This window comes from Cynara cardunculus (genome assembly GCF_001531365.2).
Source record: "Cynara cardunculus var. scolymus isolate 2C chromosome LG 3, CcrdV1, whole genome shotgun sequence".
NCBI lineage: Eukaryota > Viridiplantae > Streptophyta > Magnoliopsida > Asterales > Asteraceae > Cynara > Cynara cardunculus.
The window spans coordinates 6660057-6687286 of NC_037530.1; the positions used below are offsets into that span (position 1 = coordinate 6660057).

The 27230-nt window shown below is 37.0% G+C and overlaps 2 protein-coding genes across 2 annotated transcripts; both read left to right on the forward strand.

The window, feature by feature from the left end:
- Positions 1 to 213: 213 nt before the first annotated feature.
- LOC112509672 (probable WRKY transcription factor 54) lies at positions 214 to 2382 on the forward strand. Its single transcript, XM_025114757.1, has 3 exons — positions 214 to 661; positions 808 to 909; positions 1688 to 2382. The coding sequence occupies exons 1-3, from the start codon at positions 330 to 332 to the stop codon at positions 2127 to 2129; spliced, it is 876 nt and encodes a 291-aa protein (XP_024970525.1). The 5' UTR covers positions 214 to 329; the 3' UTR covers positions 2130 to 2382.
- A 4396-nt stretch (positions 2383 to 6778) lies between these two features.
- On the forward strand, positions 6779 to 27017 carry LOC112508694 (N-terminal kinase-like protein). The gene is made up of 16 exons (XM_025113394.1): positions 6779 to 6956; positions 9357 to 9455; positions 9947 to 10098; positions 13284 to 13356; positions 20726 to 20848; positions 22517 to 22625; positions 23210 to 23289; positions 23500 to 23581; positions 23847 to 23986; positions 24069 to 24179; positions 24292 to 24408; positions 24512 to 24601; positions 26306 to 26359; positions 26499 to 26573; positions 26698 to 26773; positions 26911 to 27017. The coding sequence occupies exons 1-16, from the start codon at positions 6831 to 6833 to the stop codon at positions 27015 to 27017; spliced, it is 1614 nt and encodes a 537-aa protein (XP_024969162.1). The 5' UTR covers positions 6779 to 6830.
- Positions 27018 to 27230: the final 213 nt, after the last annotated feature.

Here is a 27230-nt window from a genome sequence, read left to right on the forward strand (position 1 = left end):
AAGCTGCTTCTCATTACCTTCATAGATCACCACACCCTCACCCTCTCACCTCCCCCCCCNGACGATTAAGTGTGGTACTTTTCATTTTTCATGAGATACGACAGTACAGTTTTCAATAATTTACACTTGTAATACACAATTATACATACAAACATACACACATACATTATATATATATATATATATATATGTATATGTATTTATAGTATATGAGCATCGGCTTGTGTTCACTTGTATTCATTTCTTTGTGGATCAGTAGCAAACAAACACTTTTCATATTGAAGCACCAATCAGATTCAGAGGCATCTGTATATTCATCTTCATCTAAAATGATGGAAACATCATCCCCGAACAACAAAAGATTGATAGGGGAGCTGATTAGAGGCAGAGATTCTACAAAAGAACTTCAGAATCTACTTCGCCGGAAAACCAAAGACGATGGATCGGTTTCAGCTGAAGATCTCGTGATGAAAATACTCGGATCTTTCTCCGACAGCCTCTCGGTGTTAGCTTCTTGCAGTTCCGGCGACTCATATCCGGTTTCAGCGACTACTACCTACGTGGGTTCAGCTAGTTCCGGTGACCGGACATTGGACTCAGGCGAAAGTGAGAAGAAGCCGGCGCCGGTTGTCAAGGACCGGCGAGGCTGTTACAAAAGACGGTCAGAACTCAGAACGAATTCCCTTTCCCGTTTTTATTTTAAATCCAAATAATTAAGCGTTTTAAAGTGATGCTTAATTTACACTTACGTACAAGCATTATTGCACAAAGTACAACTTTTTAAAACGGTGTTGGTGGAATTTGCAGAAAAACGGAAAATTCAAGGGTTAAAGTCGTGGATACGATCGAAGATGGTTTTGCATGGAGGAAATATGGTCAGAAGGAGATCCTCAATGCTAAAGCTCCCAGGTCCCTCACACTCACACAGTCTCACTTTTATTTATGACGTCATTTATCTTTAAAATATATTATGTATCATTTTTATTGATATCTAAAGCAATTAATCTAAATTTAATTGGTCCAATGTTAACAAAAAGGTGTAATTGTATTTTTTTTTTCTTAAAAAGCATTCATTTATTTTATACAACTTGTATATAAATAGAATTTAATTCCATGTGACAGCATAATAAAAAGCCAACTTTTATTATGACAGCTGTCTGGTTCAACTAAACATCTTATCTTTTTGACAGTTCATACTTGTATCAATATTTAATGTCTTTTTATATTTTCAATGCAATGATTTGATTAATTTATATAATTTATTTAATATTATAAATTAGGTTTTTATAGGTATTTAAAACAATTAATTTATGTTGCTTTAAACCATTTTCAACAGGGTTAGCAAACCAAGGTTTTACCCAAAAGCCAAATATATAAAAGAAAACATGAAAATGGTCAGATGAGATGTGATTGGACATATGATGTTCGTGTAAAATGACATGTGATTTGAGACATGATGTTAGTGTAAATTCACATGTGATTTCACACATGATATTAATCACATGTGAATATGCTCGCCCTTGGTCGTCGGCCAAGTTGCCCGTTCACCCATTAGTTGATCGTGTTTCGTAACCGTATGATATGATTTGGCTTATTTTGATTCTATTCTTGTTTGATCTTCTGTCTGTATTGTAAATTTATAAAAAAATAATGTTTTTATCTGACATAAAATTTGTGATTTATACAGGTGTTATTTCAGATGTACACACAAAAATGAAGGGTGCAAGGCATTAAAACAAGTTCAAAAATTGGAAGATGGATCACAAATGTTTCATATCACATATTTTGGGTATCACACATGCCAAAATGTGCACAAAAACACACACATGTTCTCAGACTCAGGGGCTCTCAGCTTCTTTCTACATAACTTTGAGGACACCAAACTCAACAATTCACCAAGTAGTCCCTCAACTATTACAAATGTGCAGAATACCCCCTTAATGGAGCAAGAAGATGATTCAAATGCACAGAGTGATGATCATATAACATTCAATACTAATCATGACCAATCATCCATACCCATGTGGAAGGACATGATTGGTGACTTGGAATCATCTCATGATGAATTTTTCAACAATGGAGGTTATTTAAGTGGTGGTTTTAAGTTCGAAGAAAATGTATTTTTATAAGTTTAGTTACGAAAAGGTGACAGGTGTCATTTGATATGGGTTTGTTTGAACGAGTGAGCTCGTTTCAAGTAGGCTAGAGGTCCCTTATTAAGCTATAGGGGCTGATTGGTAGATGATAAGGTGCAGAGTGGACCATAGTCCCACAATATGATAACTCATTAGTGTCGGTGAATATAGTCATGTAATTGTATTGTATATTGTAGTACAATAAATGCACCTTTTTATCATCATATAATTGTGTGCAAGTATGGGATTAAAAAAGTTGGATTCTAATGATTGTACACGACAAGATGAAAAATATGTATCATAAAAGGAGAATAACAACGTTAAAACTTGTACAGTTATATGATAAAATGAAATGGATATATGCACTACACGGAAATATAGCACTTTTGAAATCAATGCCATATAGGGTATTGATAACTCTCATTTTGTTAGAGTTATTTGTTGTTCTATACMCCTATTTTATTGTATCTTTGGTACCCATTTTGCTCATATTCTATATTTTTGGTCCAAAATATGTTAAGAGGTGATGAAAGGTTAAGAATTTAATTATTGTCTAAAAAAACTCTTTATTGTTGGTAAATTTGGCATCTAGTTGGATTTGAACAAAATTATGATATTCATATTCTTGGATATTATTGGGAGTTAATGCTAAGTTCAAATCTAATTACTTGGTTGCATAGAAGATTGAACCTAGTTGGGATGATGAGACTTTGATGAGTTCATTTTGTACCATGATGTAATGGCTTTTCCATCACATTTATTGGTTGTACCTTCACCTTTTGCAACCTATCAAAAGGAGATGACTTGATGAAGATTGAAGAAGACATGTGGTGATGGGTGGTCATTATGGGTGGTCATTACCCATTGGACAAAGTGTTTGGGTCCCACCTTTCCCCCTATATATTTGAGGCATCTCCAATCCATCTCAACACCAACTTTTCCACCAGCACCTTGGAGCATCTTCTTTAAAGCTTTGTAGTAGCAGAATTAGTTTATATTCAGTTTGTAATTTAAATTTCGTAATTTAGCTTTTATTCTCGCCACTCCATTGTGTGCCCTCTGTGGGCACCAGTAAGTATTTAATTTCAGTTCAAGTATTTCTTATGCAGCTTTCTTCTTCTATTTATGTTATGTTTTCTAATTTCATTATGAGCTAAGCACCCCCTTGGGTGTGGGTGTGAGTCAAGCTTAAGGATTTAAGGGCACACTTGGGTGTTGCCATTTTTATTGATTCTTAAACTTGGTCATTTAAGTCGGGACGTAAACTCAACGCGGATAAGCCGATCACTTTGAAGTGTTAATATTAGATCCTTGATCCAGAGATGGGCGGATCTGAAATACGGCTTAGATGATGCACAAAGGTTCGAGAGAGTCTTTGATAATCACGCAGAGATGCGGCTTTTGCATGTTTTTAGCTTTTGTTCAGATATTAGTCGAGTTTATGCTACAATACGTTGTGAGTATAAATCTTCAGACTAGTGGAGCCGGATATCTTTTTATTTAGTAGCTAAATCGGCAAGTTTAAGATTGATAATTTTGGACGTTTTGTGGGCACTCTGTGGGCACAGTATATAAGAATTCACTTTCGAGAGAAATGAGTTCTTATAGAAATCCCATGGGTTTCTAACCAAGTCATTCCTGCTTTATTCTTAAGCAAAGCTTACACCCATACCCATCTTTTAATATTAAAGGTTTATTTCGTATTTTTACGCTTTGCACCAATCAAAACTCAAATATTTTCTCAACCCGAAACATTGTTCAAGAAGTTCATGAAAGTCTCTGATTCTCAGTAAGTCCGGTCCCTGTGGAAACGATCTTGGTACTATACCACTTTATTACTTGAAGCGATCTTAGTGTCGGCGTGCACTTGCACCACCACTTTGGGGATTTTATGCCCACTGTGTGCACACTTACGATTTTAGCACATCAGGTATACTGATAATTTTTATTTATTTATTAATTTATGGTATTTCTATAAAATATAAAACACATGTTCAGGTTATAATTTCTTTTACTTCTTTGTATTTCGATATTTATGGTTTCACTTTTCATCTTTAACTAAAAAAACCAATTAAATTGAACACAAACTAAAGTAGTTTAAAAAAGTTGAGCGGAAAAATATGATATTTTGTAAGAAAAATGAGAGAAAAGTCAGTATTTTGTAAAGACTTCTATCTGATGATTTATACTCGTTTCTCAAAACAGATGATAATGCTTGAACATATTTATATCTTTCAGCGAAGTGATTTGATCTAAGAGACACATCAGTAGTCACGTTAGTCATCAATCATCAACTCAAGTGAAACGTAAGAAAACACTAAATTCCTTATGGCCACGGAGGTTCAAGTGCTGTGACTCCGGGTTATTTGCAAAGCAGGTGGTCGTCCTGGGATTAGTCGGCTCGCATAGCGGGTTGGATATCCAGGTTAATAAAAAAAAACATTAAATTCCTATATTTAATGTATTTTCGCTGTTAAAAATAATATTTATTCTGGTAAACTGTCTTATCGTTAAAATAACAGGCATTTTAATAAATTGTGTCATCGTTAAAAATTATATTTTATCTCTCTTTTGCACCCAAAGAAATACAGAAGAGGGATGGGGAATAGGGAGCGAGCTTGGGTTTTTATTATAATTGGTTAAGAGTTTGTCTGATAACAAGCAACTTAAATTATCGATATGCCACATGGTTCTCGAAAACATGAACAAGGTTTTATCATTTAATCAAAACAATCATCATTTGTCAGGCATAAAACAACTTTAATATGTTGGTTCCACCATACAGTGGACCATCATTAATTGTGTCTGGAGAACCTAGCATGACTTTTACTGAAACAACTGACCTATCGATGGGTTTACATCCCGATAGTTGACGTCTCAACAAGTTGTTCATGTACACGCGTATTCAAGACCTCTTCATCATGCATACATGTAGTCATATGAAAAATTTCCTCTGTAAACATGTAATGCATATCACTAAAGGGTCTTTGGCCTACTGGTATTGTAGTATTTGGCCTCCTAGGAGGTCAAGAGTTCAAAACTCACCAAGGTGAGGAGCGTGCGTGAGTTTATTTGTTGCATTTCCCGTATATAATAAATATTATATACTTAAAAAAACATGTAATGCATGTCATCACCGAGCATGGTTGGGTCTATGAATGAGAGTCCCTTTACATTTTTATAAACTTGAATTCCGATCCCATTACCACAAATCCTGGATCTACTAATGTCACCAAGTATATAACATAAGAAAGGAACAAGCTCGATTTGATGCATATATCTCAATTTATAAAAGTTTATGATACTTACGTTCGTACTTAGTCCCCATTTTTACGTTTCAAACTTCCTTAACCTTCAGATACTGATAAATGCATTTTTACAATTCTATAGTTAGGATAAATGCATGAACTAACAATATACTTTCCATTTCTTCATATCATTGTATTTTATTTATTCTTTATTACGACATTGTACTTTTAAATTATTTTTCTTTTACATTATACCCTGAAAAATCTTCATATTATAGCCACTGATAACGTGTTAATTTGTTTCCAATTACATAATATAAGTTAGCAGATTTTTATACCATATGTGATATGACTATCCATGTGTAATAACCGCTAAAATGGCAAAGTATCAACTTTTCTCTTCTTCTTAAGCTCTATGGAGGCTCATAATGATTTCTTTTTTACTTACATTTTGGGTTGCCAAAGGTTGTGTCAGGTTCTACAGCCGAGGTGTCTTTCCGTCTCCTACTCCTTTGATCCTAAGTATAATCATTATCTTATTCACTTGTGCATATACAGTGCTCTCTTCCAACTTTTACAAAATCTGATTTCCCCCGACTCCCTTCATTAGTATAAACAATGTCTTTCGAAACACCATTATTTACATTAAACAACAGTGAGAATTGTTCCTGTTGGTCCTTCAACTTCACGCCAAGACCAACAAGATTATCATTTGCAAATATCTCATTTTTTTCCATTTTCTAACTCATTTCTTCAATTATCGGTTCTTGCAAGTCGCAAAACCCTCAAGGAATTTGATATGGTTCTCTGTTTCGTCCCACTCGCCCTTTTTTTGAAGTAAGTTTTGCATAAATTAATTTTCAATCTTTATCTCTCTATTCTACAATTTGGTTTTAAGTTTTTATTTTAACATTTGGATGACGTTTGTTTTTTAAGATGTGTTGAAGTCTGAAGTCTTATTTCACTTCTGATTTATAAGAGGTGATACTGAAGTCTGAAATCTGAATCAATAAGACTATTTGTTTTGTAAACTGATAAACGTATGAATTTATTGAAATCGTCTATTTTATCTATTAAAAATTATAGTGTTGAATTTATAGATAAATTTATATAGTTTCACATATTTATTCATTATCATCATGAAATTTACATCTAAATTATATAATTAACATTCATTTAAACTAAAATATGTCATTAATGATGTTTTAACACATTTATATTCTATTAAAATACATTACTCTTTTTACATTTTGCCCTTTATTGTCTCTACTTTTTAAAAATAGTCAAGATTTGGGTCATATTATAAATTCGTTAATAAATTGTTTGTTACCGTTCAAATCCATTTCCGTTTCTGAACGGTCCACCGGATTTCTTCCCCAAGAATCACAATACTCAGATCGGCCGATCGCTACTTTATAGAGAGAGGAAGGGGAAGTTAGGAGAGAGAATGTTCAAATTCTTGAAAGATGTCGTCGCCGGATCTGTTGCCGGCGTCAAAGATCTGCCTTACACCATCGGGGAACCTTATTCTTCCGCTTGGGGCTCTTGGACTCACTCTCGCGGCACCTCTAAGGTAACATAGAAACAACATACTTATACATGTATGTATGGGTGTTTATACAATAATATACGTATTGCCTGCATCTTTGTGTTTTTCATCCGTTTAATCTGTTGAATTGTGTGATCAAATGCCTGAATTGAATTTGGCGTTCTTGTGCGATATTGTTTTTCCGATAGCTTGAGTAAAATGTTAATCTGCTAGGATCAAGGAACTGAAATTCGTTAGGGTTAGTGAATCATCTTGCTTCAGTGGTTTATATCATGAATTTCATGGAGGATCTAAGTTGTACTCTTTTTAGTTGGATCACACAGCAATTAAATGTTCTTGTTAGCGTGACATTTGAAAGCTATTGCATAATGTAGTTTACAAGCAGCTCGAGAAAGACCTTAACATAGTCGAATCAAGATTCAAGGGGATGTTATCAATCTAGTTAAGTATACATCTGGTGTAGTCTTGGAACAGAAGTAGTATAATCTCTTTGGGCTTGAAATGTATGTTCACAGAAGTGTGATATTTTGAGATTTGTTACGGGTTCGGTATTGGAACCAATTGAAGATTTGATTAAGTTCATGAGCAATAGGTAATTGCATGTGGGTTTGTTTATGCTTGTCTCTGTAAATTGATTATCTAATCAAAGTCACGACCACACCCCCGTTAGCTGTATATAGGTGTGAAAAACTATGACACTAATTTGATTATCTAATCAAAGTCAAACCCAAAGTCAACAGACAGCCCCAACATCAATCCAAATAAATAATTCAAAACTGAATCAACGTGGAAGTGGATAATGATTTATTGGTAAAAATAAGCAATCTCCACCAACAAAATCAATGCTAATAATCCACAGTAAATGCAATGAGTAAAGAGAGATAGAGAGTGACACTGGGATTTTGTATGTATATAACCCGAATTGGGAAAAAACAGAGGCGGAGGACGCCGAGAACTAGTGCACTATATTGATTGATGATTACAAGCTTGAAGAATGAAGAACAATGGTGAGTACAATAGGTCTCTGGAGTATTTTGATAGAGAAAGATATTATGTTCATGATAACAAATAAAAGAACCCTAAAATGGATATAAATGCCGCTGGTTGAACGGTTCCAACATTAGCTGCATGCAGGTTATACAATTCGCGGAAACAACTTGCCGTGATCAACCAATGTGAGCTCAAATCGCATGCATCTTGAAATTTTAAGTCGCAAATTTTGTATTATAAAATTTATCCTCCACCGACGACTAGCCCATGGAACCTGAAGTCGCTGAGAGCAAGTGACATGGAGGATTTATGGCAGACAACACTAACAATATGCTTGGTAGAATAAATAATGCTTGTTCTGTATTAATATTTAATCATGTTTGTGTGTAAGAAATGAAGGTTATTTTTTGTTAGTAGACGGTAAATTGCAGATGTTTTTAGTATTTTTTTCCAATGTATTTGTTCCCTTATGCATTTCAGGTTGATGTTTATTGGGAAGAAACGACATGTTAATATTAGATAGACCCCAAAAAGACTGAGCTTCATCATAAAAGTAAGGAGGTGATGGTTTGCCAAGGAGTCAATAATTGAATCGAAAGGAAAAAAAATAAAATTAGCAAAATGTTATTCGGTTTCAGGCGTTATGATGCAAGTACTAAATCACTGTGTTAAGAAGACATGGTGCAAAAGACTTGTTGCTCCTCTAAAATATAGTGCATGACGACATGCTTATCTTGTCATGTTTTTTGAACTTTCTGTTCAAAAAATAAAATGATGGAAGTCATATTTGACTTTTTGACTCTATTTGACCTTCAGGAAGCCCGGAACTTGCAACCTCACTTCTGTAGGAAGGCAGTCATGTTTGTCTTCTTAGGCTTGCATTATCTTTTTGCTACTGATGTCTAAGAAAATAGTACTCGCATAACCGTTGTTGTTAAACTAGGTTAGCTATAACCCAGCAGCGTCTATTTTGGAATCACTTTGATTCCTTTTTGTTCTCTGTCCATGGTCCGATGCCACTTGCTTCCATTCCCTAAGGGTTTCTAAAACATATAATTATTGCAATCACTGTACAGTGCAATGAAACCAACACATCAAAACAGCATGTATGGTACTCAAATGATGATCTTCGTGATCAGTGGAAAAGGAGTCTGCAGTATCCCTTGTGGCCAACTTCAATTGTGGGTTGTTCCCTTTGTGTAGCCATTTCTTAATTGTAAGTTGATGACTTCCTACCTTTTTTCTGGTTGGACTTGAGGTCACATCTTCCTTTGGGTAGCTCTATTAACCTGTTGCCATGGATGATTTCTTCCCATGCCGCTATTTAAATTTATTTTAAATACATTAAGTGTGGGAAGATGCTCTCAAATTTTTTTTATTTGCTTTCTCTCTGTTGATGGAAGGGATTAGTTTGTAACTGTCATTTTTCTCCAGGTGGATGGATCACCTGTATCAATATTTTCACTTTCAGGAAGTAATGACAATGATGGACGTTTAGCTGCCGGTCGCAATGGTATCAAACGGCTTCGAACAGTGAGTTTCTCATCAAGAGATGGTTCCTCTTCTGAACATAAAATTTATTGATATGCATTTCTTTCTCCATATATATACATATATCTATACATGTATGTCTATAAATATATTCTAAATTAGTTCTATGCCACATGAAGAGCTTGGCTATGAGCTATGCTTAAGTATGAACGATATGCACTTATTTATGCTGGTTTCACTGTGTAATGTCAGATAGACAATCAGAATTCAATTAATCTTGTCATTGATGCAAATTTATTCTGATTACTGATTTTTATTGGTGTTTTACCTGAAAAAATTTCTTCGACTGTTGAAAAAGGGGAATCTGGACAGTTCTATTTGCCTGTGCAGGCCTCCTCTTTGTAATTTTCGAAATAGTCAACTCAGTTTTCAGACAAGCTTTTGGCAGAATGATAATGTTTATACATATTGTGAGCTTATTATTAGTATGTCTTCATTGCAAGTGAAACAAAGCTATAATTTGCTTATTTCAGGTCAGGCATCCAAACATTTTATCGTTTCTTCATAGTACGGAGGCTGAAATAATGGATGGATCATCTACGAAGGTCACTATATATATTGTCACCGAACCTGTTATGCCACTGGCGGAAAAAATCCAGGAATTAGGATTACAAGGTACACAAAGGTACACAAAGGCTCATTTTTTGAGGATCTTATTGCCCTATTCTTATGCCTGAGTTGATGAGAGTCTGTTGACTCCTAACCTGTCTCTACTAGTTTGAGATAAAAAGCATGCCATTCTTTTCTTCTTAGACATTCTTATTGGTGAACTTTGGAACATTGAACTCTTTATTCTGTTTTGAGTGAAAATATTGTGTTATATTTGTAATTAGTTACAGTTTTTTCTCTTCTGCACAACCCTTTAGTGCTTATGTGGCCTTGTGTGGCGTTGGAATAGTTGAATGTAAGGCCTCACATTTAGTGTAAACACCAATTGAAATTGTATCTATAGTTGCATGCTAAGAAGATCTCTACTTTCTCCCTTATTAATTCTGTTGGAGGTTTCTTATGTTATAGAGGTACCATGGCCATAGGTTGTGAAATGCATGCAGCTTTGTCTGAACATGATATGCTTTAAGATAGGTTTCTCTTTGTAACTTCACCATTGATCTCTATCTCTTTGGTTAGAGAAATGTGATAGACAATATCATATTTGGGGACTTGGATAAAGTAAGTAGAGTTTCACTAAATAACTTTGTAATATTGAAAAATGAGAATATTTTCTTACTTGATTTGAGATATACAACGTAGAGTTTAGATACTTAAATAGTTTCCTTATTGATACGAAATTGATCTCTATAGGAAAGATAATCTAGCTAATTTACAGCTGTATTATTATAATTTAAAGCTATATTTTCTTCACCAACACTCCCCTTCATGCCGGGGCATAAAAATATTACAAGACCTAAATTGTTGATGATTCCATCAAAGCTTGTCTAAAACAATCCTTTTGGAAGGATATCAACTACTTGTTGCGTGGTTGGAACATACGACATGCATATCATTCCATTTATGCTTTTCCAATGATGAAGTGACAATCTATTTCCACGTGTTTAGCTCTATCATGATGCATGGGATTATTAGGAATGCTTATGGCAACCTTGTTTTCTTAGTATAGTTTCATAGGACCATCCAATTATAGGTGTAACTCTTCGAATACTGGTTTGAGCCAAATTGCTTCACAGATTTCATTGGCCATAGCACGGAAATCTAGCTCAACACTGCTTCGAGACATTAATTTTTCCTTTTACTTTGCCATACCACTAGATTTTAGCATACACACGAGCAGTATCCACTGTTGGATCTTCTATCAATGACTGAATCTGCCCAATCTACACCGGTAATTACTCCAAAACTTCTTTGAGCCTTCTTCTCAAAGAAAAGTCCCCTCCTAAAGATCCCTCGAGATATATTAGAATGCGGTAAGCTGCTTCTACATGAATTTTCTTAGGAGAGTGCGTGAATTACGCTGATCAAACTGACAGTGAAAGCAATATCCGTTCTTGTATGAGACAAGAGGTTAACTTCCCAGCCAATCGTTGATATCTCCCAACATGAACTCGATCACTATCAGAAAAATATCTCCCAACACGAGCAGTTTTTTTATTGGGATCTATCAGTGTGTTTGTTGGCTTATAACCTGTCATACCACTATCAGAAAGATCTAAGATATATTTCATCATTATCAAAAAGAAGATCAAAGATATATTTTTGTTGGCTCACTACGATCCCCATTTTTGATCTTGCAACTTCCATTACCAAAAAATATTTCAGTGATCCAAAAGTCTTTGATCTCAAATGCTCGGGTGAGAGTTGCCTTCAAGTTGTAGATTTCTTCAGCATCATCACCCCTAACGATGATGTCATTTTGAGAAATCAGAATACTTTCTCACTTGATTAGAAATCTACAAGGTAAGTTTAACTACATAATTTGTTTCCTTACTGATATAAATTTAAAACCACAAGGGTGGTGCCTGATTGGTTTGAGCTTGGCTCCAAAGGTCAAAAGTACCAGGAGGTCCCAGGTTCAAATCCAAGGAGGAATAAAAATCCCCTTGTGGCCACGGAGGTTCAAATGCTATGACTCCGGGGTATCTGCAAAGCAGGTGGTCACCTTGGGATTAGTCGGCTCGCATAGCGGGTTGGATATCCAGGTTAATAAAAAAAAAAAAAATTTAATAGGATGTTAATCTCTAAAATATAGGAAAGGATAATCTAGCTAATTTACAAGTGTATTATTCTAGATTAAAACTATATTATCTAAACCAACAAACTTCTATAATGCTATTACATGAGAACAAGTGCCAGATGTTCTAACCAGCACATGCTCTGCTCATGCTATACTAACATATATACCAAGCAAAGAGATAGGACTGCCACTGTTAACTAGTGGGTAGTGACCATCTACTCCCTACATAAATTATCTTAGCTTCATTCCTTTGGTTTGTCTATGACCATGTATATATTTGGTGCTTGAGCAGTGCTATGATGGTAGTCTGTTCTCTCTTATGGGACCTGACTGCTGATGCTTGTGGTGTGAGGTCTACCGGTTATATGATATTAACTCCAATAACCCACTCTCATGTATTATTGGGACTGCTCTCACATTGTCATTCCCTATCATCTCTGTTCGTTGCTTTAAAAGGACGAATAGCTGAAAAACTTGCAATATCCAGGATTATCAACACTGTCATGGAATTAGTGGCTCAAGACTAATGGTAATTCAACTATGGGGATATCTAACTCTACTGAGAAAGTATATAGGGATAGTCATTGTGAATGTTAAAGGATGAGTTGCACATGTCTGTGTGCTTTAACGTTCCAAATACTTTTCGTTTAAAATAAAAATTGATTTTTGTTGCTTTTAATTTCCTTTCTGTAGTGGGAGGAATAAAATAAAGAAAAACGAGAATCACATTCTATTAGGAGGAAGCTTGGGTGAAATAAGTGGAGGTCTGGATAGACTGGTGTTGTTATATCAGCTTGAAGTCCTTTACTCTTTGTCTGATGAGCAGATCCCGACTTAGGCTTTTTGTTAAAGAACTTATTTTCATCCGGTGTGGTCACCGTGATGTCAAGTGACTTAATTCACTTCAAGATTGCATTCCACTTGTTTCCTAAGAATATTACCTCTTGTGCAACTCAAACTAATTCCTCGACAAATGTGTTTAGTTGCTGAAATGACAACAAGGAACATCCCGTTCTCTGGTCTATGCTATTGTTGTATGTTATGTAATTCTGCAATTTATTTCTCTCTAACTGTTCTTCCTGGGGAAATGACATTACACCATTGTCGTGAAATGATATTAGGGACGAATATTATGCCTGGGGCCTGCACCGAATAGCAAAAGCTGTGAGCTTCCTCAATAACGATTGCAAACTTGTGAGTACAGTCATCTGAACTAAATTCAATATCTCAATTGTGACATAACATGACTGTAGCCCGTGAACTAAATATTCACTGGTTAGGTTTCTAAAATTTTATGATCTGATCTCTAGCATTTGCGGTTCTCATGGACAAGTTTTATTTTGACCGGATAGACCTGATTTTTTCTCTGTAATATGGCCATTTATTTGATTCCTATGTTGTTATTGCTGATGTCATAAGAAGGAAATTGGCACTTCAAGATGTCAATCTAGTTGGATTTTGAAGCGAAACCGGTTTTTTTGGCACTCGGTTCCTTCGTCTTAAGTCAAGTTCAGTTGAGTTTTTTCAGTACTTCCATGTTGAGATTAGTTACTAGTTCAAATTTGGATTGGGTATTTCAGGGGATGGTGAGTCATCTAAGGGATTTGGCATTTGAACAAGAACCTTTGAGCATTTCCCAATCAATAGGAGTTTGATGTACATATGGATGACAAGCCCCAGCTTAACCCAAAAAACAAACAGGCGCCCAACTGATGATTATCATTCCAGGCTACAAACACTAGAATGAATGACTGGGTGCTCCCCACCTCATTCCGGAAGTAGGAAAGAAAACCAATAGAGAGAAAAATGAATCACAGATTTAGCATTAGCATTGTGTCATCCTTCAACTAATAATCAGTATCCAGGGTTCTGCAAGTGATTATAAACGGTCAATTTGTGTAAGAGTGGTCAATTTGTCTCATTTCTTCCCATGGGTTCCATTTGTATGATGTGAGGACTTGGGCATGCAGGATCCACACAGTGGAGACTATAAATGCAAGGAAATGTGCTAGATGAGTTGATATAATGCTTTGCAAGAATCTGTGATACTAGAGTCCCTATCCACCATTTAAGGCTATTAGATGAGTTATTCAGATGCCACTTGGGGTAAAAAGGAAGACTGAAAATGGCATAGACCCAATTTAGGCTGTTAGATCAATTGTTCATGGGATAATAAGAATATGACATTTCATATGTATATACCAATCATTCTTAACCTATGATTTTGCAAAAAAAAAATTATTCCATGAACCAAAATGGAAAAAAAAATCTAAAGTGTGGTGTTTGCATGGGAGGATGTAGTTCATCTATATGTCAAGACTGGTGCTGCTTTTTTTCTGTATCAAGTGTCTATTTCATGGTTATATGCTGTCATTGGATTCACTGCTTAATTTCTTAAAAGATGTAGACATAAAACCAAAAATGTCGAGCAAAATCCTTGGGGATACTAAATTTTAGGCATCTTTCAAGTTAGCTCTAGTGCTCTACTGTGCTTTTACTCAGAAAGTTTAGGTGGCTCTAACAACTGAAGTGATTTAAATCAATATAATATTGTTGTAACTTGCAATGTGTACCTATGCTCATCTATGCTGATAATTGCGGCGTTATTGCGCTGCAATAGTAGTGCAATAGCGGATTGCGGACTAAGGTAAAATTGCGGTGAAAATTGCGTTTCCGATATTAGTGGCGCAATTGACTGATATTTGAGCGATATTTAAGGTGATATTGCGGACCGATATTCTGATATTTTAGCTTGGGTCTCTTTAGAACTATGTTGACTCAGATGCTGAACCTATTGCTTGCGATTAGCTCGTTTATGAACACTTTTCCTTTTTTGTTTTGTGAAACTTGTTTAAGTTGATGTTGAAACTATATTTTTTAAAATCAATGCAGATGATATGTTTATATTGTTGGGAATCAGATATCTAAGGATCGACAAATACACCCAAATACGAAACAAAAATGAAAAGAAAGACACAAACTTTCGTAACTTTTCTGGTGCTATATTGCTCTAGAATTTTTGAAAGTACATCAAAGGAAAATGCTTAAAACAAACTACTGGAAGAAAAAAAAAACTAACTACTAGAAACGTGGGTTGTTCACCCTTGAAAACCTACCCATGACTTCCTATTTAAACTGACCACCAATGACCAAGTTATTCTCCTCTGACTTGGTCAGCAATTTGCCAAACCAGAATTATGATAACACTTTCCCCCTTAATTCTGATCTTTGTCTTCAAGGTTCTTCACTCCCAACAGGTTTCTCATCTCGATATACTTGACCCACGGTAACGCCTTGGTCAATATATCAGCTCGTTGCTCTTCTCCACTAACATGCTTCACGCTAATTAGCTCCTTCTCAACGCATTCCCGTATGAAATGGTACCTCGTATCGACGTGTTTGCTTCAACCGTGGAACACCGAGTTCTTCATTAGCGCTATTGCTGATTTATTGTCAACGTACAACTTCACATTTGAGCTTTCATAGTCGGTTAAATCCTTCAGCAGATTCCTTAACCACACGGCTTGGCACGCCACCGCTGTCGCTGCCATAAATTCTGCTTCTCTTGATGATAGAGACACGGTGTGTTGCTTCTGAGACAACCAGGTAACCGGGTTATTAGAGAAGTAAAATACTGTCCTGGTGGTGCCCTTTCGATCATCTAAATCCATTCCATGACTGCTGTCACTATAGCCCACTAGCTTTCTGTCGCCACGTCTTGGATATACCAATCCATATTGCACGGTACCTTTCAAATATCGGAGTATTTGCTTCACTGACTTCAGGTGATTTTACTTTGGAGAATGCAGTACAGATATCTAAAGTTTTTATTTTTAGATACTTTTTCAGACCTATTGCCGATATATCGACTAACGACTCCGACCGAGTAAGCGAGGTCTGGTCTGGATCAAGTACCACAGATACCAATGAGTCGATGATAGTCAGTGGCATTCACAGGTTTCCCTTGCTCATCCTTTGATAGACTGAACTTTGAATCCATCGGCTACTTTGTTGGATTACAATCCCACATCTCTGCTGATTGTAGGATCTGCTTTGCATACCCGTCTTGACTTATCTTGATTCCATTCTCACTTTGTCGCACTTCTATTCCCAAATAGTAAGTTAGTTGCCCCAAGTCATTCATCTCGAACACCTTTTGCATTTTCTTCTTGAACCGCGTTACTTGATCCTCATTTGAACTCGTCACAATCAAGTCATCCACATATACACCAACTAATAAAATATTTTTGGGGCAGTGAAGTTTATACACCGCTTGCTCTTGTGAACACCTTGTAAAGCCCAAATCTTTAAATGCTTTGTCGAGACGTATGTTCCATGCTCGTGGTGCTTGACATAACCTGTAAAGGACCTTGTTCAGTCGGTAGACCATGTGTTTCTTTCCTTTAATGACAAAACCATCGGACTGGGACACGTACACTTCTTCTTGCAACTCCTCATTCAAGAATGCCGATTTGACATCAAGATGATGAACAGTCCAACCTTTCATCACTGCCAAGACTAGCAACAATCGAATGGTTTCTAACCGTGCCACCGGAGCAAATACTTCTTCAAAATTCACCCCTTTCCGCTGGACGTATCCCTTCACTACCAACCGGGCCTTATGCTTCACCACATTTCCATCAACATCTCTCTGCACTTTAAACACCCATTTAAGTATGATTGGATTATGACCTGAAGGTAGATTGGTGAGTTTCCAAGTATTAAGATTCCTTTCAATCGAACTTGTTCAGCTTCCTGCCACGAGTGAACATTAGCAACTTTTGTGTATGTTGTAGGTTCATCACCTACAAACATTAGTTCTTCTGGATCAAGCTCTATTGGTTTTGTTCTAGCATAAATATCAGATAACGATTGAAAACCTCAAACAAGTGTATGATCATACGTTGAGGTATCTACACTTTGCCCGGTTTCAGTTGTGGAGTGCGATGCCTCTGCTTTTGAATAAACGGTGCTCAAAAGCTCACCTACTTCATGGCTTTCATTTGAGGAACCAAAGTTTGGAGTTACTTGTGAGATTTCACCAGCATGGTGTAGGAGTTTCAAATTCATTTTCGATGGTGGTGTTTGTTGGCACTTCTTCCCCCATGGCATGATTAAAAGAAACATTAACCCACATTCTGTTTGTCTCGGCCTCTCCGGTGTGGGATTGGAACCTGTCCCATTTTCTTTTTTCATCAAAAACGACATCACGAGCGATCACCATCTGCTCTCCTGGATTCAACATTCGGTAGGCTTTAGAACCTGATTCAACTGCCAGGTATACCATTGGAATACTACGGTTGCTTAGCTTCAAGATTTGATTCGCCGGCTTCTTTACATACCCAATGCAACCAAACACCTTTAGGTGTTCGCGTGTTGGTTTGGTTCCTCTTAGGCCTTCGTATGGTGTCATGCCTTTCACCCCTTTGGTCGGAATTCAGTTGAGTATATAGACAACGTGTCTAACAGCTTCACCCCACATAATATTCGGCACTTCCATCATTTTTAATAATACCTGGTTGCTTCAAGAATGCTTCTATTACGACGTTTTGCCATGCCATTTTGTTGAGGGGAGTAAGGGGCCGTTAGCTGTCATTCGAATACCTTCCTGTTCACAAAACTCAGTAAATTCTTCAGAGACAAATTCCCCTCCACGATCCGACCGAAACCCTTTCAGTTTCATTGAGGTTTCTTTCTCGATTTGAACTTTACAAAGCTGGCAAAGGCTTCATCCTTCGATTTTAGCATAAAAACCCACATGTAATAACTGAAATCGTCTACTATTAACACAAAGTAATGGTTACCTGACACGGTTGAGGGGGTTATTGGACCACACAAATCAGCATGAACCAACTCGAGTGGTTGATTTACCTGCCATTGAGCTTCCTTTGGGAACGGATGTCTCGACTGTTTTGCAACCATACATCCCTCACAACTTGTGTAGGATGTTGTATTCTGGGAACGCCTCGAACCAGTTCCTTTCGAACCATCCACTCGATAGTACGAAAGCTTATGTGACCTAATCGGGCGTTCCACATCCATGCTTCATTATCAAGGCGCGCCATTAGACAAACAGGTTGAGTAGTTTGGAGTGAAATCTTATACAATTGATTTCTTGATCGTTCCACCCTCATGATATTATAAAACGGACTTTCTAGAGACCCCCAACGACCAACCCTTGTTCAATTCTTTCGAAGTTATTGGATCCTTTTCTGCGTTCGAGAATCCCCTCCCTTCTTCCACTCCGTCCCGAAGAGTAACTAGGACCAATTTATTCACGTTTTCATGTTCCAATTGAACACTTAGGCGACCAACTTCATCATGTATCTTCAAAATTTCGTTGAACATCTCGACTTTGTATCCCAATTCAGTCATTTGTCCAAGACTCAAAATATAACTATGTAAGGCTGGGATAAAATATACCTCCAAGACGAGTTGTTCTCCATTTTTGCACTCCAACAGAACAGACCCTTTGTGCGATTTGGACTTTAGAACCATCCCCAAAAGGAACCGTACCGATGACTCTTTCATCCAGCTCTGCAAAGAATCTCCATGTTCTGGTCATATGATTGCTTCCCCCGTTATCAAGGTACCAAACATCTTCGGAGTCTCACCCTTACCTTTGATTTTACCAGGACATACGTTCTTCTCATTCAACAGCACCAACGTATCTGTTTTCTCACCACAGACGCTAAGTAACAAAGTCGGTTCCTCTTGCATTTGAGTCAGATTTGCTTCATCTCCTTTCTCTTTTAGAGCCTTGCATTCAGATGCATAATGACCGTAGTTTTCACAGTTGAAACACTTAATGTGTTTCTTATCTCTAGGCTTGTGATAGTTGTTCCCACCATCTCAGTGCTTGTTGATTCCGCCTCGACCTCCCCTACCACGGCCTCTCCCACGACCTCCTCTGTCGCTTGATCCACATCCTTGTCCTCCTGACGAAGAGTTTGCTCCTGCAACTTTTTGACCTTGTTGGCCTAGTGAGCGACAGACTGGTTTCAGCACTTCCACTGCCAATGCGGAGTCGTAATCTGTCTTCATAGGCTTTCAGTCTACTGATAGCCTCATCAAACGGCATGTAGTCGACGTTTGAATACTCTTCAATCGAAGCTACCATTTGTAGGTAGTTGTTGGAGACCGAGTCGAGCAACTTTCTCACCAGAACACTATCCTCAAGCGTTGCCCCAAGGCTGCTATATTTGGAAACCATCCCACTCAATTTTCCGGTGAAATCATCGATAGTCTCCTCGTCCTTCATCCGAAGAGCCTCAAACTCACTTCGGTGTATGTAACCGAGCCTTCTGGACTCGATCTTCCCCGAGATACAGGGTCTTCAAGCTCCCAAACCTCATGTCCCGTTTTCTTCTTGGCTACTTGTAAGGGGATGTCCTCCGACAATGCTTGAAAGATGAAGGCCCTCGCCGACTCATTCTTCTTCTCGTCCACCGCCACACTGGTTGGTGGCTCAATGAATTCCCATAACCCCTGGACATTCAATACAGCCTCCATCCTTATCGCCCAAATTGTGTAGTTCGTTGATGTTAACAACGCACATTGAAACGGTATGCCACCGCTTTCCCTTCCCTGTGTCACGATCGACATATCTTTTAACCAGAGGTATTTGGGGATGAACCAAGCTCTGATACCAAGTGTTGGAAATCTGATATCTAAGGATCGACAAACACACCCAAATACGAAACAAAAATGAAAAGGAAGACACAGACTTTCGGAACTTTTCTGGTGCTATATTGCTATAAAATTTTGGAAAGTACATCAAAGGAAAATGCTTAAAAGAAACTACTGGAAGGAAAAAAACTAACTACTAGAAACGTGGGTTGTTCACCCTTGAAAAACTACCCATGACTTCCTATTTAAACTGACCACCAATGACCAAGTTATTCCCCTCTGACTTGGTCAGCATTTTGCCAAACCAGAATTACGCTAACATATGTATGCATACATATTTATAAGAGGACATTTCAAATGTAACCCATCACATTTGTACAACCAATGCAACCCAATCATTTGAGATATTTTTGGAAATGATGAGAGTTCATTTATTATGATTTGAATATTTATGGAAGATGACTAGGGTTCATTAATTATGATCAATACTTTATATTAGGAAACAATCAAAACTTCTATGAAATCACATATTCATCAAATTAAATGGACGGTTGAGATTGAGTTGTATTGGTTGTATAAATGTAAAGGGTTGCATAATAACTCACCTCTCTCTCTCTCTATATATATATATATAATTCTAAGAATATTATATGAGCCGCTATTTTTTGGACCACTATTTCAAATATCAGTCCTGACTCCTGACTCCTGACTGCAATTCTGTATTTTCACCGCTATAACAGTATAGATGCTCATCAGCTATTCAAGCTGTTGGTCAACATATGCTCAACATTTGCATTTGTCAAGTTCTATTATTCAATGCATCCAACATCAGGAGTATACTGTAGACCTAAGGCTCGTTAACTGGTCTTTATGTAAGCTGTTTCCGTTGCTGGGGAGGTGACATCTCTCTTTTGCTTTCTCTTGTTTCATACAGGTACATGGTAATGTTTGTTTGGAAAGTGTGGTTGTTACTCAAACTTTGGACTGGAAGCTGCATGCTTTTGATGTTCTTTCTGAGTTTGATGGGAATAATGAAGCAGCTTCTGGACCAATGCTGGTACATCATGACTTGTCATATTTATTCATTTCCCACTTCTAATAATGTTGCTTTATCATGTCAATGAACCTTACTATAGAGGACGTTCCTGGAAAAGAAATGGGCTGTAACGGAGCGACAGATGGTGTTAGAATAGGATAAGCCTTGTAGTAGTGATGACTGTCTTTGATTTCTCTCTTCTTCCTGCTTCTGCCAAATTACTCTATCTAAACACTGCAGAAACAAAAATGGGTGGAGAGAGTAGCTCATAATGGAACATGACTGCAGAACCTTCTGGTTTGCAGAATGAATGTATTGGAAGGTCCCTGAACTTTATGGATTTGCAAAATGGTCTGTAAACTAAAAGTTAGCTTTTTTTAGCTTCTTAGTAGAGATAAAAGAACAGTGAGGCCTAGAAGTCTGTTAAACACGGATCCAGTCTGAGAGATGAGCTAGCTTTCTTTCGGGTGTGAGTGGAGCAGAATGAGTGTGAGTTAAGGGTGACCCTAGATTTCCACAGAATGACTGATTGCAACTCAAATCTTATAAGAAAGACATATTTGACCCGGCTTTTAGAAGCAGATAGGAGAGTGCCTGAACTTTATGTTGAAGATAAATTGCGGCTGAGTAAGTTTGATGACCCTCCATTAGATTCACCTAAGGTTAAATAATGTTGGGGAGATGGCCGTCTTCAACAGTTGTTGAAATATTAATATAAGTATACTTTTTCGCCCATAAAAAGTGTTGCAAGAATGCAGATGATGACAAGAATACAGATGGCAGCCAGGTCACGGTTGATAAGGCTGGCAAGAACATAGAAGCCATGCCAAAGGCTGTTGAGTACTGTTGGATGGTAGAAAAACCATTGGATCCTTTGATGATCCTGTCAGCTCATGAAGGGTGAGGCAGTGAAAACAACTGTAGGGATCGAGGAGGCTGCAGCATGCTCCTATTCATACAAGGTTGGATCTGGTTGGAGCAAGGTTCTAAACAATTCGTGGAGCTCTAAGAGCATCAGTTTGTGGTTGATCAATCGAGAGAATAAGGAATGTAGGTCAATGATATCGAAATGAAAAACAAAGTTGCTAGCTCGTAGCTGCTGTGGCTGCTGATGTGAAACCTCAACGTGGTTGTACTAGTTTTATCCTGAAGGCTTTAATACCATGTAAATGTCCAGGCCTATGATTTATCCAATGCGTATTTTTTAGGGAAACCCCTAATGTAATACAATAAATGGGGCAATGGGAATAAACACAAACATAATAGAACTTAACCACATTGAATACTGTGATCTAGTAATTTTAGTACAAACATAATAGACCTTGCTTTGATCCTAAGCCTGATTCTATCTCCCTGCATGATCCTACACTACACTGAAATAGAATAGAACTACCACATTGAATACTGTGATCTAGTAATTTTAGTTCAACGGAAAATTAGTGGAAGACTTACATTGACGTCTCATCCCTACTATATATCCTAAACCTTTTCGAGAATATTATACTTTAAATGGGAGTGTTTTCTTCTGTTTTGGTTAACATGTTCTGCCCTTGTTTCTTGGTATTTCTATTGATTTTGTTATCTTCATGAAGTTTGTTGTTTATTCAAGTTCTTTAGTGCATGCTTATCAGAATCTTCGAAAACTCCCGCCAGATGGCTTTGAATTCTTATATTCTTTTGTTGGTCCAGCAATATGATTGGCTTGTTGGCACACAATACAAGCCAGTGGAGTTGGCAAAATCAGACTGGACAGCAATCAGAAAATCTCCACCATGGGCCATTGATTCTTGGGGTTTAGGTGAGCTTTTATGCCTCATCTTTTTGAACCATGACCATTTCTTTTACTTGGTAATGGAATGAACTTATCATTTCTCATTGCCCATATGATAACTTCTGGTTTCAATCAGCCAATCTACCCAATCTTGTATGTTTAATTGCAGACCTCTACTTTAATTTGCTGATGATTTTAACAAGTTTGTACTAGGTTTTCATTGTCTTATTATACAAAAGTAATGGACTTAATTAATTGCAATTACCTAAATGGTCCTGGTCTATATTCATTAGCCTGTTGGGACTAGCTGGGGACTACTTGGCATAATGATTAATGGTGGCAGAAGGCCTGCATGTCAATACTGAATTCTGACTAATAACAAAGAGACTTTTCAGCTGTTCAGTTTCATCTTTTTGTTTTTGTTATAAGATTTTGGAGTTTGGACACAGAAAATAACACGTTCGTTACTCTAGCTTGCTACACTTGCATGATTGTGGGAGATAAACAAAGGTTTATCTAGTGAAAGCTTGATATGGTTGGAAGCTGTTTTATATGTTTGGTATTTGTACATCTATTTTCAAGGTAAATCTAATACTGGTTGCTATTACTAGGCTGTCTCATCTATGAGATGTTTTCGGGTTTGAAATTGAGCAAGACCGAGGAGCTGCGCAATACAGCATCGTTGCCAAAGGTCAGCATGCCATTTTTGTTGATGAGGTGGTAACTTCTTGATGCCCCTCAGAGCTCTAATTCTCTGTCCTTTGCAGTTCTCACTTTCCTCTCTAAATTAATATTGTTATTCAAGCTTTGAGGGTGTGTGCTTGCTCTCTCTTGTTGCCTAGACTGTTTTAAGGTTGTTGCCACTCGAATATTCATTTTTGTCTGTCTCTTTTTGTTGTAGTCTCTACTTCCAGATTATCAGCGCCTCTTGAGTTCTACGCCTTCACGTAGGTTGAACTCATCGAAGCTTGTGGAGAACTGTGGTTTGTTCCTATACACACCTTAGGTTCTGATTTTATGTACAACTCCTTGCTTATATGGCTGCAATTGTGTTTATGGTCTGGAGTCTATCATATTTCAATCCTTTTGTCTTTCAAGAATGAAGCCTGTAAATTTTAATACTACATTTATCTCTCCAATTTCTTTTGTGATGATTACCTGTTACATCTTTGACATGCCTTTTTACTAGAGTACATAATTGTTTTATCCTTTTTGGCCTATAATGAAATTTCAAACTTGTTATTGCAGAATATTTTCAGAACAAGTTGGTGGATACTATTCATTTTATGGAAATACTTAATTTAAAGGACAGTGTTGAGAAGGATTCATTTTTTCGTAAGCTTCCAACTCTAGCAGAGCAGTTGCCTCGTGAAATTGTGCTGAAGAAGGTATTATACTTTTTTAATGTGACAGGCTTTATTAGTGTGTTAAAAGCAGATCTTTTTATGCAATGTGCATCCGAATATGCAGTTGCTTCCTTTGCTTGCTTCTGCCTTGGAATTTGGTTCAGCTGCTGCACCTGCTTTGACCCCGTTCTTAAAAATTGGTGCTTGGCTTTCAGCAGAAGAGTTCAACATAAAGGTCACGCTCTTATGTTATGTGTCTCATTGTTCCTGTGTTCTAGCTGTTTTACATTGTGGATGTTCTGTAATTAGTTTACTTCGGCTGCTGCTGATTTTTGTTCTCAGTGTAGGTCCTACCAACGTTAGTGAAACTTTTTGCCTCCAATGACCGAGCTATTAGAGTTGGTCTCTTGCAGCATATTAATCAATATGGGGAGTCATTTACTTCTCAAGTTGTTGATGAGCAAGTAAGAATCAAGTACTAGCACTTCCATTTGCAAACAAGCTGATTTTGATTTGTCTCAACCTCATTTCTCCATTTTGAGAATGTGTGGTACTGCTTGTGACCAGGTTTACCCTCATATTGCCACTGGATTTTCAGACACATCTGCCTTTCTGCGTGAATTGACTCTTAAGTCCATGCTTGTTCTTGCTCCAAAGGTCTGTTCATCTTCCCCCTCTCTGTTCTTTGTTCTTTTTTACCATTTGACATTGGTTACTGATTGCTATAATAACATGATTTTCGTTCATATATGATCAAGAGTTCTGTAGCTCTGGTGTCAGTTGCAATAGACTCGAGACATATATAAACAGTTCTATAACTCCATACTTTATGTCATTAACATGTCCCTTTATAAATTTTTGTTTGCATTTCACTGATCCTTATCCCATTGTAGTCATATAAGAACTTAATGGATATACGTAATAGACATTGATGATATCATGTTATGTTCCGTTATATCACATAATAAATTTGCTGCCACGTGATTTCTTGTTATATCATTCTATGATTTTCCTGCTGTTTCATTAATCAAAATATAAGAGCATTTTGACAAAATTATATGCATGTTAATTCTCTTTTAACACTACACATTATACGCATGTTGCCTTCGGGCTTATATTTACTTTCAGGTTAAGTTTCCCTTTAACTTAATTTCTAAGCAGTTAACGCGGTCGATTGCGAGAATAGCGGTCGGGACCTTCATTTGAAATAGCGGTTGTCGCGGTGATATAGCGGTAAAAAAATCATACATAAAATAAATATGAATATATATGTAACTTAAAATATTGGACTTGGAATTAACCAAAATTAGACCTAATTGTTCCTATTGTTGATTTAATTGGTTTCCTTTTTGTTTGGAGGCCTAAGTTTGGCTCTAAATAGCCCACATAAATAAGACAACAGAAGCCCAAATGGAATTAAATTAAAAAAAAGGAGTCCGAAAGAGCCCAAAAGAAAAATGGGTAATAGCGACCGCTATTTGCGGTACCGCTATAATACACCGTTATTCATGCACCGCTATTTTGGCCAAGACCAATATTTGCTATTTCATCGCTATACCGTCGCTATAGCGCGCTATTAACTGCATAACTTAATTTAGACAAAATGTATATAAGAAAAGAACAACAATCTTAGGGGAGAGATGGGGAAGAGAGATTTGGATACTTATTTATTGCATACTCATATCACTTGTCGCTTGGAGTATTCATCTGGATATTCATTTATCAGTTAATTCCAATTTGTCATAATATGTTGATAGTAAACCTAAGTCCACTAAGTTCAGAACATTGAATTTCCCCTTCCTCCTTTACTGATGAAGCATTAGTTAATTAGGTGCGTTCTTTGGAAAATTTTCTATGGGTGACTTCTTTATAATGATGGTGTGCTAATTAGCATTCTATCATGTCTATACCAGAATGAATATCTGCTTGAGGGGAAAAGGTATCACCGTATCAGAGATTCAAATTTCTTGTTAGCCCATGAATGGATGCAAGTCATGTTGCGCACCAACTTCAACAAACTAGAAAATAGTAGTGTATTTGTATTTTTGTTTGAATAATGCAATTCCTATTACCTTCATGCAACATTTGATAGTTCTATCCATGAGGTCCTCATTTTCTTTGGTCCGTTGGAAGGCATCAAGTAGTTATGAAACTTGAACTTGAGTGTAGGAGTAGCTATCAGCTTAAATGATAAATTACGAAGCCATGCTGATGAACAGGTGTTAACAGAATTATGGAATCAATATGAATGCTTTATCTGAGGGATTCATATGTTGAGGCCAGTTATGTGCTATGAACAATCCTGGTGCAGTCATTTATTAACTTCATTGTTTTCTTTGTTCTGATTATTTTTATTTGCAGTTATCTCAGCGGAATATATCTGGGTCACTCTTGAAATATCTTTCAAAGCTCCAGGTAATGAATCCACGGGCTGTCATAATGTCTCTCTAGTTCGTTTGTTCTATATAGACTTCCCTGTGGTGCTGATCATTTCCCTTCACACCGGTATTTTTATGTTTTTTTACTATTGATACTTATTTTAATATTGCCACAGGTGGATGAAGAACCAGCAATCAGAACAAATACCACCATTTTACTTGGGAATTTGGCCAGTCACCTTAATGAAGGGGTTAGTAAAGTTATTTGTATTCTTGCCCATCATTACCATTTTCTTCTTCAAATGTAGATAGCAATTCCTGAATATAAAATTAATCTTGAATAATGAAACTGATGCATCCATTGGTACATTGCAGACACGTAAGAGAGTGTTGATTAATGCCTTCACCGTTCGTGCTTTGCGGGATACATTTCCTCCTGCCAGAGGAGCAGGTAGAATCTTCTATTTCCATTTTCTAAATTTATTTTCGTTGATTAAGATTTATTAATCTTATCGTGTTAAAAGGTTTGTCATTTTTGTCCGTCACTACCTTCAGTTTGATAAATTAACGTATATTCTCTGGTGGCAGGTATAATGGCTCTATGTGCGACTAGTTCTTATTATGATGCCCAGGAGATTGCGGCTCGTATTTTGCCAAACGTTGTTGTGCTTATTATAGATCCTGACAGGTTATGATTCTTGCTTTAGTTTCCATGACCCAATTCTTTTTCCTGTTAACCATGGTATGTGACACCTTCGGTCTAACTAGTCTAATGAGTCCATGCAAAAGCTCCCCCTCCAGCGAGGGCAAACTTTAGGCCTTTTGGCCAGCGAGCGTACACCTTAATAGAATGGATAACATGTAGCGAGAATAAAATTTGAACCTAAGACCATCTCCAACCATCAACA

Bases quoted from the DNA above. Each gene is read 5' to 3' on its own strand.
- LOC112509672 (XM_025114757.1), top strand. From the start codon at position 330: ATGATGGAAACATCATCCCCGAACAACAAAAGATTGATAGGGGAGCTG. The intron at 662-807 runs GTCAGAACTCAG...TGGAATTTGCAG, and splicing joins CGAGGCTGTTACAAAAGACG to AAAAACGGAAAATTCAAGGG. The intron at 910-1,687 runs GTCCCTCACACT...TGATTTATACAG, and splicing joins CTCAATGCTAAAGCTCCCAG to GTGTTATTTCAGATGTACAC.
- LOC112508694 (XM_025113394.1), top strand. From the start codon at position 6,831: ATGTTCAAATTCTTGAAAGATGTCGTCGCCGGATCTGTTGCCGGCGTC. The intron at 22,626-23,209 runs GTGAGCTTTTAT...TGCTATTACTAG, and splicing joins CATTGATTCTTGGGGTTTAG to GCTGTCTCATCTATGAGATG. The intron at 23,987-24,068 runs GTATTATACTTT...CCGAATATGCAG, and splicing joins GTGAAATTGTGCTGAAGAAG to TTGCTTCCTTTGCTTGCTTC.